The following is a 12,793-nucleotide window of genomic DNA, read 5'->3' on the forward strand; positions in this document are numbered from 1 at the left end:
CTAGAACTGGAAGAAAAGAAGGGCTGTGTCTAGTGTGAAATAAAGCCCTGTAGATGGGGGGAGAGAACCTAGGAGGTAAGAAAGTGGTGAGCTGATGTCACAAACTTGGAGGGAGCAACAATTTAGAGAAAAAGTCAGGCGAACAGAAGCCCACCATGAATATCTGTGAAGTATGTGTGTATGTGTGCATGTGTATGTTGAATTGTCCATAGAACATAGGGATTCATATTTTATTTGCTTAATAGAGGAAAAGGTGACTTCATAAAGCAGAAGACATAACCATTTGAATTACTTTTGATATAGGAAACATATTGAATATTAATTCTATAACTGACCACTGTGTTGACTTTTATTATGGTTTCTAACAACATTAATTGATGCTCTCAGGTTGTCCAGGTCTGCATTCATATACTCTGTAATTAATGATAATGTTGTTTACTTTCAATTTTTTATACATCTTATTTTGTTCTCTTGAATAGACCCAATTATTGATACTTATGTGAATTTATTACATGGTAAAGGTGCCATTTCAAATCAGTGGGGGAAAAGATGGATTAATTTGCACATGGTGTAGGGATGAGGCTATATTTTTGGAAAATAATTAATCTTTATACAAAATAAATGTTGGAGTGATCATTTAAATGTAAATAATAAAACCATAAAACTGCTTGGAATAAAAGCAGTGATTATTATAACAGGAGTGTGGAAAGCATCTCTAAGCATGAAGCAGAATCTAGTCATGGTAAAGGAAAACCTGATACATTTCACTACATAATAATTAATCCTTTTTGTATAGCAAATATTATCCTAAATAACATGAAAAATATTTGTAGTATATGCAACACATAAACATGCAAGAGACATTGCTGGTGGAAATGTTATTCTGTGTATCTTTTTAAAGTTGACAAGTTTTGTATCAAAATGGAGTCAGCACTGCTTGTAATAGTAAATAAAAAATGAAAACAATCTAAATGTCTATGTATCCTGGACTGGTTAAATACATTATGGGACATTTACAGAGAAAAGATTATGGAGCAGTTAAGAAAAATGTGCACTATGGAAAGCTGTTTAGAATATATAACTGGGAAAAAATAAAACAAACCCTGGTCACAGAACAGTAGGTATAGTGTACCATTTGTGGGGAGAAAACCCAAATAATTAGTATATAAATAGAAACAAATCTGGAAGAATGTATATCAGAACGTTAGTACTGGTTATTTCTGGGGCATGAGATAAGGGTGGCCTTTCATTGGTATGTTACATATTTCTGCATAATTTGAAATTTCACAACTACAACATGTTACTTTTGCAATAAGCAATATATATATATATATATATATATATATATATATATATAAAAACATATTCAATGAATGAATCGCTTTGAGGCGGTAGTTTTGGTTTGGAATGGCTTCAGACCAAGCCTGGTACAGTGGCATAAACACGGGCTTCGGCGTCAGACAGCCCTGAGCGGGGCCCCATTGCCCCACCCCCGAGGAAGGAGAAGGGGGGTGGCAGGGGGCTGCGGAAAGGGGCTGGGCTGGGCTGGGCTGGGCTGGCTGCAGCTCTAGTCCAGAAGGCTGAGACTTCGAGAGGGACTGAGAGAGGGCAGACGAATTCCGGACTCGCTAGAGGACAAGGTGAGGGACGTTGAGATTGGGGTTTCCAGACAGTGGTTCCAGTCCCCTCGAACCTAGAGCCAGGCAGGTGGTCAATTTTTACTGCACCACTGCAGCTAGGGGAGAGGTTACTCGGAGTGGGATGTAGGCAACGAAGACGACCGAGAGAGTAGTAGGCTGTATGGACTGGAGAGCAGAGGCTAGTTGAGGAAGAGGGGGAGAAAAACTGGGAACCGGGCGTGTTGAGTGGTGGATGGAGAATATGAGGGGGAAGGGGAATACTGAGAGGAAGTGGAAATTAAGAGAAGAAAACAGGGGATGTAGAGAAGGGTTAAGGAATACTGGGGGAGGGGGTGCAATGGTAGCATGAAGGAGGATGTAAGGAATGGGAATCCGGAATTCTGTGGGGTAAATAGGAACGGCGATGGAGAAATAGGGAGCAGGGAACAAGGCAGAGGGAATACGGAGTGGTACGGAGTGGGGGATAAGGAATGAGGAGCGGGCGGGGGGGGGGGGGGGGGGGAAGGGCAGACTGGCTGGGACGGAGGCCCCCTAGGGAGGCGGAAAGGGGCGGGACCACTTCCGGCCTGGAGGGGGGAGGGCAGTCTGAGTTTATGAGGGGCTCAGAGGGAGTGGACGCACTCAGGAGTAGTAGAAGGACGAGGTGAGCAGGGGGGCCCAGCTCTGGATCCGAGCCCGTGAGGGGTCGGCCCCACCCTCTGGGATCTGGAGAAATCCTGCTCTAAGGACCGGATCATACCGGATCCATCCGGCCGGGAAGGGAGGGGACAGGACCCTGTTTGGCTGGGCCCAAGATGGAATCACTAGCTCAATACTGATTTGAGGAGGGGGGTGTATTAGGGAAGGGGCGGAACCAAGATGCGCTTGGCCCCTGTTTGGAGGGGGGCGTATTATGAAAAAGGGCGGGACCGGACGGTGCAGTGGACTTGGGCTGGATGTCAGCAGGGGAGGGGCCTGGACCCCCAGACGCTGCGACAATTTGAGAGAGAGGCTTGTTGGGGAGGGGGCGGGACCGAATGGTACTACGAACTTGGAGAGGGGCGTGTTGGAAAAAGGTACTGGACTGAGCCTCTATTTACGCATGCGCACTATGGATCTCTGGCAAGGGGCGTGTAGTGAAAGGCCAGCTTGGAGACAAGCCAGCTGCCAAATGCGCATGTGCACGGTGGACATCAAAGAAAGCTTCTGCTGGGAAAGCGGGCGGGGCTGAGATGGGCCCCTGCAACGGATGCGCATGCGCACTGTCGACTTGCGGCTGGGGGGGTGTGCACTGGGAAAAGGGGCGGGGTCCTCAGAGCTGCCGCGCTGGCACATCTTCCTGGAGTAGGGGAGGGTACGGCTGCAGAGAATTGAGATCTAGGCGCTCTGGATTACTGAATTTGAGAACGGGGGCCTTGGGGGGGTGGGGAGAGGGTTTGGGATTGGGACCCTAGGGAAGGTGGGTATCAGCCTCCAGGCCGAGCGGGAGAGAGGACGTTAAGTGAGCTCGCCTCTTAACCCAGGCCTTCTCTCCTTCAGGCTCAGCTCTTGCCAGGCCAACTTGAGACATGTCTGACACAAGCGAGAGTGGTACGGGTCCAACCCACTTCCAGGTAAGCCCTTCTTCTGCCCTCTCCCTAGCTGCATTTGCTCTCCAGCCCCTGTTGCTGCCCCAAATCTCTTGGCACCTCCCCTCCCATCCCAGCCCTTCTCCATCTACCTACCTGCTTCGTTGCCGCCTCCCTCCCCCAAGTAGAGGGAGGGAGGAGGGAAGGAAGGAGGGAGGAAGGAAGGAGGGAGGAAGGAAGGCGGGAGGGAGGGTAGGCCCGCCCCTCTTCTGCTCAGAGGAAAGGGAGGCCTTGTTGGGCTGAGGTGGTCAGAGCACACTGCAAGTAGGAGTTAGTGTAGGTCAGAGAAGTGAGGCCCTGGAATTTTGGGGCCATTTGCCTAGTTGGGGGTGGGGAGAAGGTCTGTGAGCTTCCCTGCTTCCTCTTGCAGGCTGAAGCTTCAGAAGAGGACCGTGGCTTGAAGATGCAGACCCTATTGACAGTGACCCAGAACTTGGAGGTCTCAGAGGCACCGAAGGCCTCAAAGGCACCAGAGGTCTCAAAGGCCATGAAGGTCTCAAATGCTGCAGGAGTTTCAAAGACCACAGAGGTCTCAAAGGCCACAGAGGCTCAGGAGGTATCTGCCACTCAGGCCTCAGCTACCACTAAGCTGACTGATACCCAGGTTCTGGCAGCTGAAACGAAGAATCCAGCAGCTGACACCAAGATGCAGAATACTGACCCTCAGGCTGTGACAATGCCTGCTACTGAGACCAAAAAGGTCAGCTGTGGGGCTGATACGAAGGTCAATACAAAGACCCTGGAGACTGAGGCTGCTGCCTCTCAGGCTCTGGCAGATGAACCTGAGCCTGAGGGTGCAGCTGCACAGGCTCAGGAGAATCAGGATACTCGGCCCAAGGTCAAGGCCAAGAAAGCCCGAAAGGTAAGACCCTTGCCTTTCTGTTTCTCTCAGTTGGTTCATGGTTCTATAAACCTTTAGAAAGTTCCCTCAGCTCATCAAGGCTGTGGCGGGACACTAAGAGAAATGTGATATAATTCCTGTTTTCAGAAAGCTCACAGACTGGTGGGCACATGAGACAGGAATACGAACAGCTGCAATCTGAATGAAATGCAGTTTATATTTACATAGTAGCTACCATATGTCAGGCCTTGAGCTAGGCACATTCACACAGGTTATCTCATTAAATCCTGAAAGTAATCTAGTTTTGTAGAGAAGGAAGCTGAGTCCCAGAGAGGTGGAGTGACATGTCCAGGATGGTATAAGCAGAGCCAGTGGTGCACACAGGAGGAGGAGAAGCCTCAGGCCCCATCCTTGTGTTGCTCCTGGCCTGGTGGGAAGATGAAACTCCTGCTTGGAAAACAGTGAAAGACAAATCCAAGACTCAGGCAGTTACTACAAGAGTGGGATTAGAGGGGACTTCAGGAAGAGAGAAGATGAGGAAAAAGGACCATCTGCATCATCTGGCAATGTTGTGCTTGCTCTCCATTGATGCAGGTGAAGCATCTGAATGGGGAAGAGGATGGCAGCAGTGATCAGAGTCAGGCCTCTGGAACCACGGGCGGCCGAAGGATCTCAAAGGCCCTAATGGCCTCAATGGCCCGCAGGGCTTCAAGGGGCCCCATAGCCTTTTGGGCCCGCAGGGCATCAAGGACTCGGTTGGCTGCTTGGGCCCGGAGAGCTTTGCTTTCTCTGAGGTCACCTAAGGCCCGTAGGGGGAAGGCTCGCCGCAGAGCTGCCAAGCTCCAGTCATCCCAAGAGCCTGAAACACCACCACCTCGGGATGTAGCCCTTTTGCAAGGGAGGGTAAGAAACCTGTCCTCTCCACTCAGCGTTATTCACTGCTTTGCCTGCCCTCTTCTCTGCCATCCTCTCAAGTCTTCTGCAAGCATGTTTTGATCATTCCCTCTTTTCCTCCTCTCCCAGGCCAATGATTTGGTGAAGTACCTGTTGGTTAAAGACCAGACGAAGATTCCCATCAAACGCTCAGGTAGAGTTCTACTAACCCTCCCTTCCCCCAGCTCTGTTCTCCATTGCCCTCTCCCCCATGTGCTGAGGGCATTTCTTGCTCTCCTGCTCCCACTTATGTCCTCCTAAAGTTCTAATTTAGCAGTAGTAGTATCTCTGTTCATTAGCTTAGAACGTGTTTATGCCACCCACAGCAGGGTTGGTGAAGGGTCTTTAGTTTGGGTATGGGGGCCACCCGGCCTCACTTCTGCCCAGGTGCTCGCAACACTCTCCCCTTGCAGACATGCTGAAGGACATCATCAAAGAATACACTGATGTGTACCCTGAAATCATTGAACGAGCAGGCTATTCCTTGGAGAAGGTGAAGGGGCAGACCTGGGGGATGGGTGCAATGGGGTAGCCTTGAATCAAACAAAGGTGTACATGTCTTTACTGGGGGGTACCACAGAGACTAATCCAGCCCCATCACTGTGCAGATGGGCAGACAGTGGCCTAGCAAGGGGCATAGACTAGCTTGAGGTCACACAGTAAGTCAGTGGTAAAATCACAGCTAGGACCCAAGCCACTCAGCTTAGTCCTGACTTCTGTCCACTGCTGGACATGTCCTATAATGTATTTCAGATGTTCTTTCTCCCTTTCATTCCCCACTCTCTGGCTGCCTAGATTCCCACTAATCACAAAGATGATGTTGATTAAAAATAATGCATTTGTTGCCTGTTTGCCGTGTGCTGGCCACTCAGCTAAGTGATTTAAGGGCATTATCTCACTGATGTCACACACACACACACACACACACACACACACACACACACACACACACACACACACACACACACACACACACACACACACACTCTCTCTCTCTCTCTCACACACACACACACACCCCTAGTCACAGGGGGAGCTGTGGGATGCCCAGAAAGCTGAATTCTGTGATCTCACAAGCTGTTTTCCACATCTGCAGGTATTTGGGATCCAATTAAAGGAAATTGATAAGAATGACCACTTGTACATTCTTCTCAGCACCTTAGAGCCCACTGATGCAGGCATACTGGGAACGTAAGCTGGGAAAGGGCTGGGGTGGGAGGGAGGCTTCTGCTTTTGCCCATGGTACTACTCCATCCCTGTCCTCTCCCCACATCCCCTTAGGAAGTCAGGAAAGACAGAGCCTAAAAACCCCTATTCCAGCTCCTGCACGTAGTTGGAGCCCTGCACACAATAGTGATACCTGATTATGATTTACTGTAGGGTGTAGAAGCCTGGGGCAGGGCACTCCTACTGTCAGGCTTTTTGTTTCTCCCGAAGCTTCCCAGGAAAGCAGACCTGTCATTGCTTATCTCTTCCTGTTGGCCTTGGTAGAATGGTTCTCACAGGAGGGCTTCCTGGTATGAGTGGCTCATGATGTTTGAAGGCCAGGAGCATCAGTGGGGCTGTGCGTAGAATTCTCTTGGAGCTGAGGGGTCTGGGAGAGCAAGAAAGGACTCACATTGGCTGGGTGTCCGGGTTGTACTGGGTTGACAAGTACAAGTACAATTCTATCCTCTCAGCAACCTGGGGAGAGGAGAATGTGATTTTCCCATTTTATGAATAGGAGAGTCTAAGTGCCTTGCCCAGGGTCACATAGAGCTTGAAGCATAGACTGGGCAGAATTCTCTCATATGTGAAGAATCTGGGAGAAGCTAGCCTAGTGAGCTGGCTGGTGTGTTTTTTTGCAGGTAGCTCCTGGATGTAAACCTTCTCTCTGTCCCATTATTCCCCTAGGACCAAGGACTCACCAAAGCTGGGTCTCCTCATGGTGCTTCTTAGCATCATCTTCATGAACGGGAATAGGTCCAGCGAGGGTGAGTGGCTGGGCTGGCAGCTGAATGGGGGGTCATGGTCGGAATTCCACATGTTCATTTTCTATCCCTGTTTCCTTTTGCCTCCCCTTGCAGCTGTCATCTGGGAGGTGCTGCGCAAGTTGGGGCTGCGCCCTGGGTATGATTGGGCTCTGTCAGCGCTTGCTGTCTGTGTTGTCCTTTGGCAAGAGAAGATGGTCCCAGGATTGCATCAGCCTGGTGATCTGGTGGAGTGGGCAGGGTTGCTGGACTGGGTAGAGGGTCCAGGGTTCTGACCTGGGTGGATGGGGAAATGGTCCTGAACTCTGCTGTCTGTCTCACTGACTCTTGGGCTTCTGTGGAGCTTCCATCTTAGGTTGGAAGCCTCTTTTCCATGTTGGAAATGTCTCTGCCCACATCTGGGAAGTGCAACAGCCCCAATTATATTTATCTATGTATGTAATTATGTATGTATGTATGTATTTTATCATTTTCTGCTGTCAGGATACATCATTCGCTTTTTGGGGATGTGAAGAAGCTCATTACTGATGAGTTTGTGAAGCAGAAGTAAGTGTCTAGTGTTCCTGTGTTCCATGCATTTTGCCTGTCTTAGAACTGAGTAATAAAGCTGTGGTGCACGTGCATGTGCATATGTGTGCGTATGCAGGTGGTAGTTTATTCCTGAGGTAGTGGCAGAGAACAGAAGCACACATTTCCTGACCTACTTGTACTCTCACATATGCCTTTGGAACAATTCTTCAAGGGAGGGATTGTCATCACCAGTATTGTACGCATGAGGAAACTGAAGCTCAGAGAGGTGAAGTAATTTGCTCAGGGTTATTATACAGGTAGCAAACGGAAGAGTTGTATTTAGATCCTGGCCCCAATACCTTGGTTCTTTTTTACTATGCTAGCTAGGGCTTCATAGAAATTAATCTCCATAAAGAAATGCCATAGAATGGTAGCTTTAAGCAGCCACGTACTGTGTTGGGGTCTTGACTAGTACATCTCATTTCATTTTCATAACTACCCTGCAGAATAGCTGCTGTCATCTCATCCCCTGTATCAGTTGAGGAGCCTAGGGCTCGGAGAGTGGAAGCCTGAGCATGGCTCCGGCTGGTAAAGGATTCATTTGGACTTGAAGCCCAGACCTCCTGACTTTTCTGGCCAGGGCCCACCCTATTCTTGGTCCTTGGAGAACATGTGTGCACTCATACAAGTGTACCAGCACACACCTGTGGGCTCACATACAGATGGTCGAGAGTATGCATGGAGTCCACTGCTCTTGGTTGACTGTTTCTTCCTGTACAGTCATTTTCTAGGGTGGACTGTCCCAGGGTTCAGCCAGGCCATGGACAAGCCCCATGGTGAGGTGTGCTCAGAGCAGGGGGCCTGAAGAAATGGCTCCTCTGTTTACAACACACCCAACAGGAACCTGGGTTATTGTGACAAGGGGCACAAAACTCGTGGCCTTCCTATGAACAAATGCCCTACACGTGCCCCCTGCACCTCCACGTGGCTGCTGGGCAGGACCAGTGGGATAGGGCTGAATATAGGAAGAAAAGCTGCAGTATTTAGTGGGGGAGTTTTCCACCTAAATGCATGAGTGGGCCACGAGTGGTCTTACAGACATAAAGGCTTTGAACCTCTCTTTTCAAGGTACCTGGACTATGCCAGAGTCCCTAATAGCAATCCGCCTGAGTATGAGTTCTTCTGGGGCCTGCGCTCTTACTATGAGACCAGCAAGATGAAAGTCCTCAAGTTTGCCTGCAAGGTAATTGGAGAGCTGTCCAAGCCTGGCACATCAAGAGCATGGGGTGCCACTGTTTAGGGTAGGCTGTGTGCAGAGCAGCCTGCAGCTCATGCATGAACATTCTGAAGCCTGTATTAATGTGCAAACACTCTATCTGAATAGTTTAATCCTTAAAACTAACATGTCATTGCCTTACTGCAGATGAGAAAACTCAGGCTCAGAGAGGTTGTCAGGTGTTATGTCCAAGGTCGCAGAGATAGTAAGTGTCAGAGCAGGGATGGAATATTAGGTGTATAATTACTAGTAGTATTTATTGTATTACTATAATTTGCATCCTGTAGGCGCTCAGTGTTCAGATTATGATCCTTCAGATGGTTGTTATTCCTGTTTCAGGTACAAAAGAAGGATCCCAAGGAATGGGCAGCTCAGTACCGAGAGGCAGTGGAAGCAGATATGAAGGCTGCGGCTGAGGCTGCAGCTGAAGCCAAGGCAAGGGCTGAGATTAGAGCTCGGATGGGCATTGGGCTCGGCTCTGAGAATGCTGCTGGGCCCTGCAACTGGGACGAAGCTGATATTGGACCCTGGGCCAAAGCCCGGATCCAGACGGGAGCTGAAGCTAAAGCCAAAGCCCAGGAGAGTGGTGGTGCCAGCGCTGGTGCCAGTGCCAGTGGCAGCTTTGGTGCTAGCACCAGCCTGACAGCCACTCTCACGTTTGGGCTCTTCGCGGGCCTTGGTGGAGCTGGTGCCAGCACCAGTGGCAGCTCTGGTGCCTGTGGTTTCTCCTACAAGTGAGATTTCAGGTATCTATTTAGACTTGGGGGAAGCCGGGCCTCGGGGGAATGGGATGAGGAGCTGGGTGGTTATAGGAAGGCCAAGGTTGGAGGACCACATGGAGAGTGTGAGAAAACACTACTTTTGGCATTTTATTCCTTCTTTTTTGGTGGATATCAATTGACTTTTTGATTTTCTTTTACTTGTGTTTTCAGATATTCCTAATCCCAGCAGTCTTTCTCTTCGAGCCAGGGTGCATCCTCAGAAACCTACTCAACACAGCACTCTAGGCAGCCACTATCAATCAATTGAAATTGACACTCTACATTAAATCTATTTGCCATTTCTGAGTTTATTGCTTTTTTTGGTGGGCTGTCACATTTTGGTATCACATTTTAAAATGAATTGGGAAAGTTTCCACCTCAATCTGTGCTTAGCTTTAGGTGACACTGTCAAATAGAGTAAAATTAGAGCAAAATTAGCATGTTTCTCTAGGATAGGTTGGGCCCCATCTCTAGCCTATAGAGCAGGCAGGATTGCAGTGGTGTGAAGAGTCATGGGGATTATAGGCATAGAGGACACACTTTGAAGAAGAGCCCTGAGGTGGGCAAGTCTGGAGAAGAAAAATAGAGATTGAACATCAAGTATAGACTCTCCTTTTGAGAAATTTGGGTGAGACAAGAAGGAGGGAGAGGGAGGTAGCTAAAGGGAGATACGGGAACAAGTAGGGATTTTCTTGGGAAAAGAGAGAGAGACTTGAGCAGGCAGGAGCCAAAAGACAGGGAGATGTTGAAGGCTGACTCGTGCAGCCCAGTCCCTGAGGAGGTGGGTGGGGAGGACCTGTGGGAAGGGACTGTACAGAAGGGACTTGGAGAGGGGACTGTGGAAGGATGTTAGGCAGTGGAGAGGCCCCAGTAGAGCATGGAGCCCATGGTTTTTGGGAGACCCCTTCCCCGTGGCAAGGTGCTCAGTAATCTTGTAGGAATCAAGATGAGTGTTAGTTTATTCCAAGGTTTTCATTCTGTTGTTTGGTTGTGGAATAAGGACAAGACCAAGGGCAGTGAGTGTGTGAGTCTGAATCTTCGTTACTGTATCCACAGTGTCTGACATATAGTAGGTTCACAGAATGGTGGAAGAGATGGACCGTGGGACCCAGGCAGGCTTGGTGAGGAAGATGAGGAGATTGTGTGACAGACTGGGAGACAGTGTAGGGGTTTGTGGACAGGAGTCTCTGAAGTCTATGAATAAGGCAGAACATTAAGTGAATATACTAAGTGCCTGCTACGTGCCATGTTCTAGGTGTCTGGGAAGGAATGTTGAGAGAACTGGAAGGATAAACTGGGGCACTAGTCAGATGGTCAGACAATGGGATGATTATATTTAAGAAGAGAGCAGAGATAACTCTGGGTGATGAGAAGGTCCAAGGAGTAGGTGGTTAAACGGGAGAGAAGGTGATGGTTCCTATACATGAGGGGTCAATGGCCTGGGAAGATGGGGTATTGGTTGGGTTATCCATTTGGACAGTGAAATCACCGAGGATGGAGGCAAGTGCCAAAGTCCCTTCGTGTAGTCCTCCCAGCTCTAGTGCCCACTAAGGCATGCGGCCTGCAGGCAATCAGAGATCCACCTTTGCCCTGTTTTGGGGAGTATTTCCCTGGACCTTTCTTTCCAGGAAGCTCTCATCATCTAATTGCCACATTACCAGATTCCTTATCTGGGACAGAGTCTTGCAAACAATGAGGCTCTAGTAACAGCTGCCTTTCCCCTCCTGTAGACTCTGTAAGCAGTAAAGGAACAAGGTTTGCTGCTTAGGCAACAGGATCTAAAAAAGAAAAAGCTGCACCTGGAGCAAGGTAGTTCCTTGCCTGTGGTCATGAATTGAGACCTGCTTTTGCTGCCGAGGTTGTTCTTCACTGGAAACAAAGATTCTTCCATTAATTCCATAGGCCATGGTCCCTTCTGGGTGGATAGTACCTGGGAGAGGTAGACAAGGCCAGAGGCAGCTTAGACCTAGGAAGGACTCTCTAGTGGGTGGGTACCATGTCCAGGGCCCTCTCAGACTTCCAGGTGATGTCCATCTGAAAATGGAATGGGTGGGGGGGGTGATGGTGAGGGGTGGCAAGGAACTTGGGGACTATGATTCTAATAAAAATTGAGTTCAAAGTGCTTGATAGAGATAAGGGTGAATCATAGTCATGAAGAACTCTGACCTTCCCACTTACCTTCCCTCTGCAGACCACTAGGTTTGCAGGGCTCCCTACCTCTTCTCCTTTCCTACAAGGCTTAGACTTTGACAGGGCAAGTGATGGACTTTTTCTCACTACCCAAGTGTAAGGACTGAAGGCATGTGAGGCAGGGAGGAAGAGATCAAGTCCAGTTCCAGGCAACTGGGGAGTGGCCAGAGCTAGGAAGAGGGAGTGCCAGGGGAAATGGGGATAGACCCTGGTTCATGTTTTTTGTCAGCTTGGAGGCCACTACTACAATGGAAGAACTCCCACAGTATATCATTAATTCCAAATAATTCTAGAATGTATCATATATCCTCCATTTGGCTAGGAGTGGGAAAAGCTCCTAGAGCAGTTTATCTATTTTTTATTATCACCCCCCAAGAAGCCTATTTAGACATTTTTGTCCTAATTGCTACCCCCCATGAAATTTGAATATCACAGATATACTGTATATCTATTTAAAAATTATGTACATTTGCACTTTATACATAAGAAGATATTTTATTCAATATAGGGTTTATAGTGACTAAATAAAATGTTTAAAAGTTTAACAATTTGTAAAAGCTATGAACATTTAACTATTTGCTGAGCAACTTTAAATGTAACCTATTTACACTGTAAGGTATCAGAGTACATATGTAAATTAGCAATTTATGTAACTGATGATATTAGCAGTGTAATCAAAATTTTAAAATACTATTCAAAACATTTTTTCAGCAGAAGTAAAACAAATGAAGTTTTAAATTAATTTCTTAAAAATTATTTTTAGTGAAATTAACTTTTAAGTGTTGCTTGATATGAGAAAACTTTTAACTAGCTCTTGGATATTCATTCAGGTATCATCAACATTTTTCTTTTCAGTACTTGACATAATTAATGATAGATTGAATAACTTTTGTAGAATTAAATAAAAGCCATTTTTCTTTAATTCTCAAAGCCCAAACAACACACAGAGCCACTGAGGATCAAACATAAAGGCAGTCAATGGCAGCCAAAAGGCACAAGCTGGTCACTTCTGCAAGAATGAGCAATAGATTGAAAGTCTTCCAGTCATAGCCATCTATTTGCCAT

At 47.9% G+C, this 12,793-nt stretch overlaps 2 protein-coding genes and 1 non-coding gene across 6 annotated transcripts in view; 2 read left to right on the top strand and 1 right to left on the bottom strand.

The window, feature by feature from the left end:
• Positions 1-2,388, bottom strand: part of ITIH6 (inter-alpha-trypsin inhibitor heavy chain family member 6) — a 50,112-nt gene extending 47,724 nt beyond the window's left edge. Inside the window, 1 exon segment of the mRNA XM_004284770.2 lies at positions 2,380-2,388. Within this exon segment, the coding sequence (XP_004284818.2) occupies positions 2,380-2,388 (9 nt within the window).
• On the top strand, positions 1,538-9,844 carry MAGED2 (MAGE family member D2). Of its 4 annotated transcripts, none has more exons than XM_004284754.4 (13): positions 1,538-1,640; positions 3,159-3,232; positions 3,618-4,109; positions 4,683-4,991; positions 5,112-5,175; positions 5,435-5,514; positions 6,118-6,212; positions 6,915-6,994; positions 7,088-7,130; positions 7,475-7,537; positions 8,630-8,744; positions 9,117-9,523; positions 9,710-9,844. In XM_004284754.4, the coding sequence occupies exons 2-12, from the start codon at positions 3,188-3,190 to the stop codon at positions 9,513-9,515; spliced, it is 1,785 nt and encodes a 594-aa protein (XP_004284802.1). In that variant the 5' UTR covers positions 1,538-1,640; positions 3,159-3,187; the 3' UTR covers positions 9,516-9,523; positions 9,710-9,844. The 4 variants fall into 4 exon arrangements, with proteins under 4 accessions (XP_004284802.1, XP_033270686.1, XP_033270687.1 ...); XM_033414795.1 differs by lacking the exon at positions 1,538-1,640 and adding an exon at positions 2,198-2,283; XM_033414796.2 differs by lacking the exon at positions 1,538-1,640 and adding an exon at positions 2,907-2,973.
• Positions 8,340-8,468, top strand: LOC117198402 (small nucleolar RNA SNORA11). The gene has a single exon (XR_004479559.2). It is a non-coding gene; the product is annotated as a small nucleolar RNA SNORA11 (small nucleolar RNA).
• Positions 9,845-12,793: the final 2,949 nt, after the last annotated feature.

The sequence above is a fragment of the Orcinus orca genome, chromosome X (genome assembly GCF_937001465.1).
Source record: "Orcinus orca chromosome X, mOrcOrc1.1, whole genome shotgun sequence".
Lineage (NCBI taxonomy): Eukaryota > Metazoa > Chordata > Mammalia > Artiodactyla > Delphinidae > Orcinus > Orcinus orca.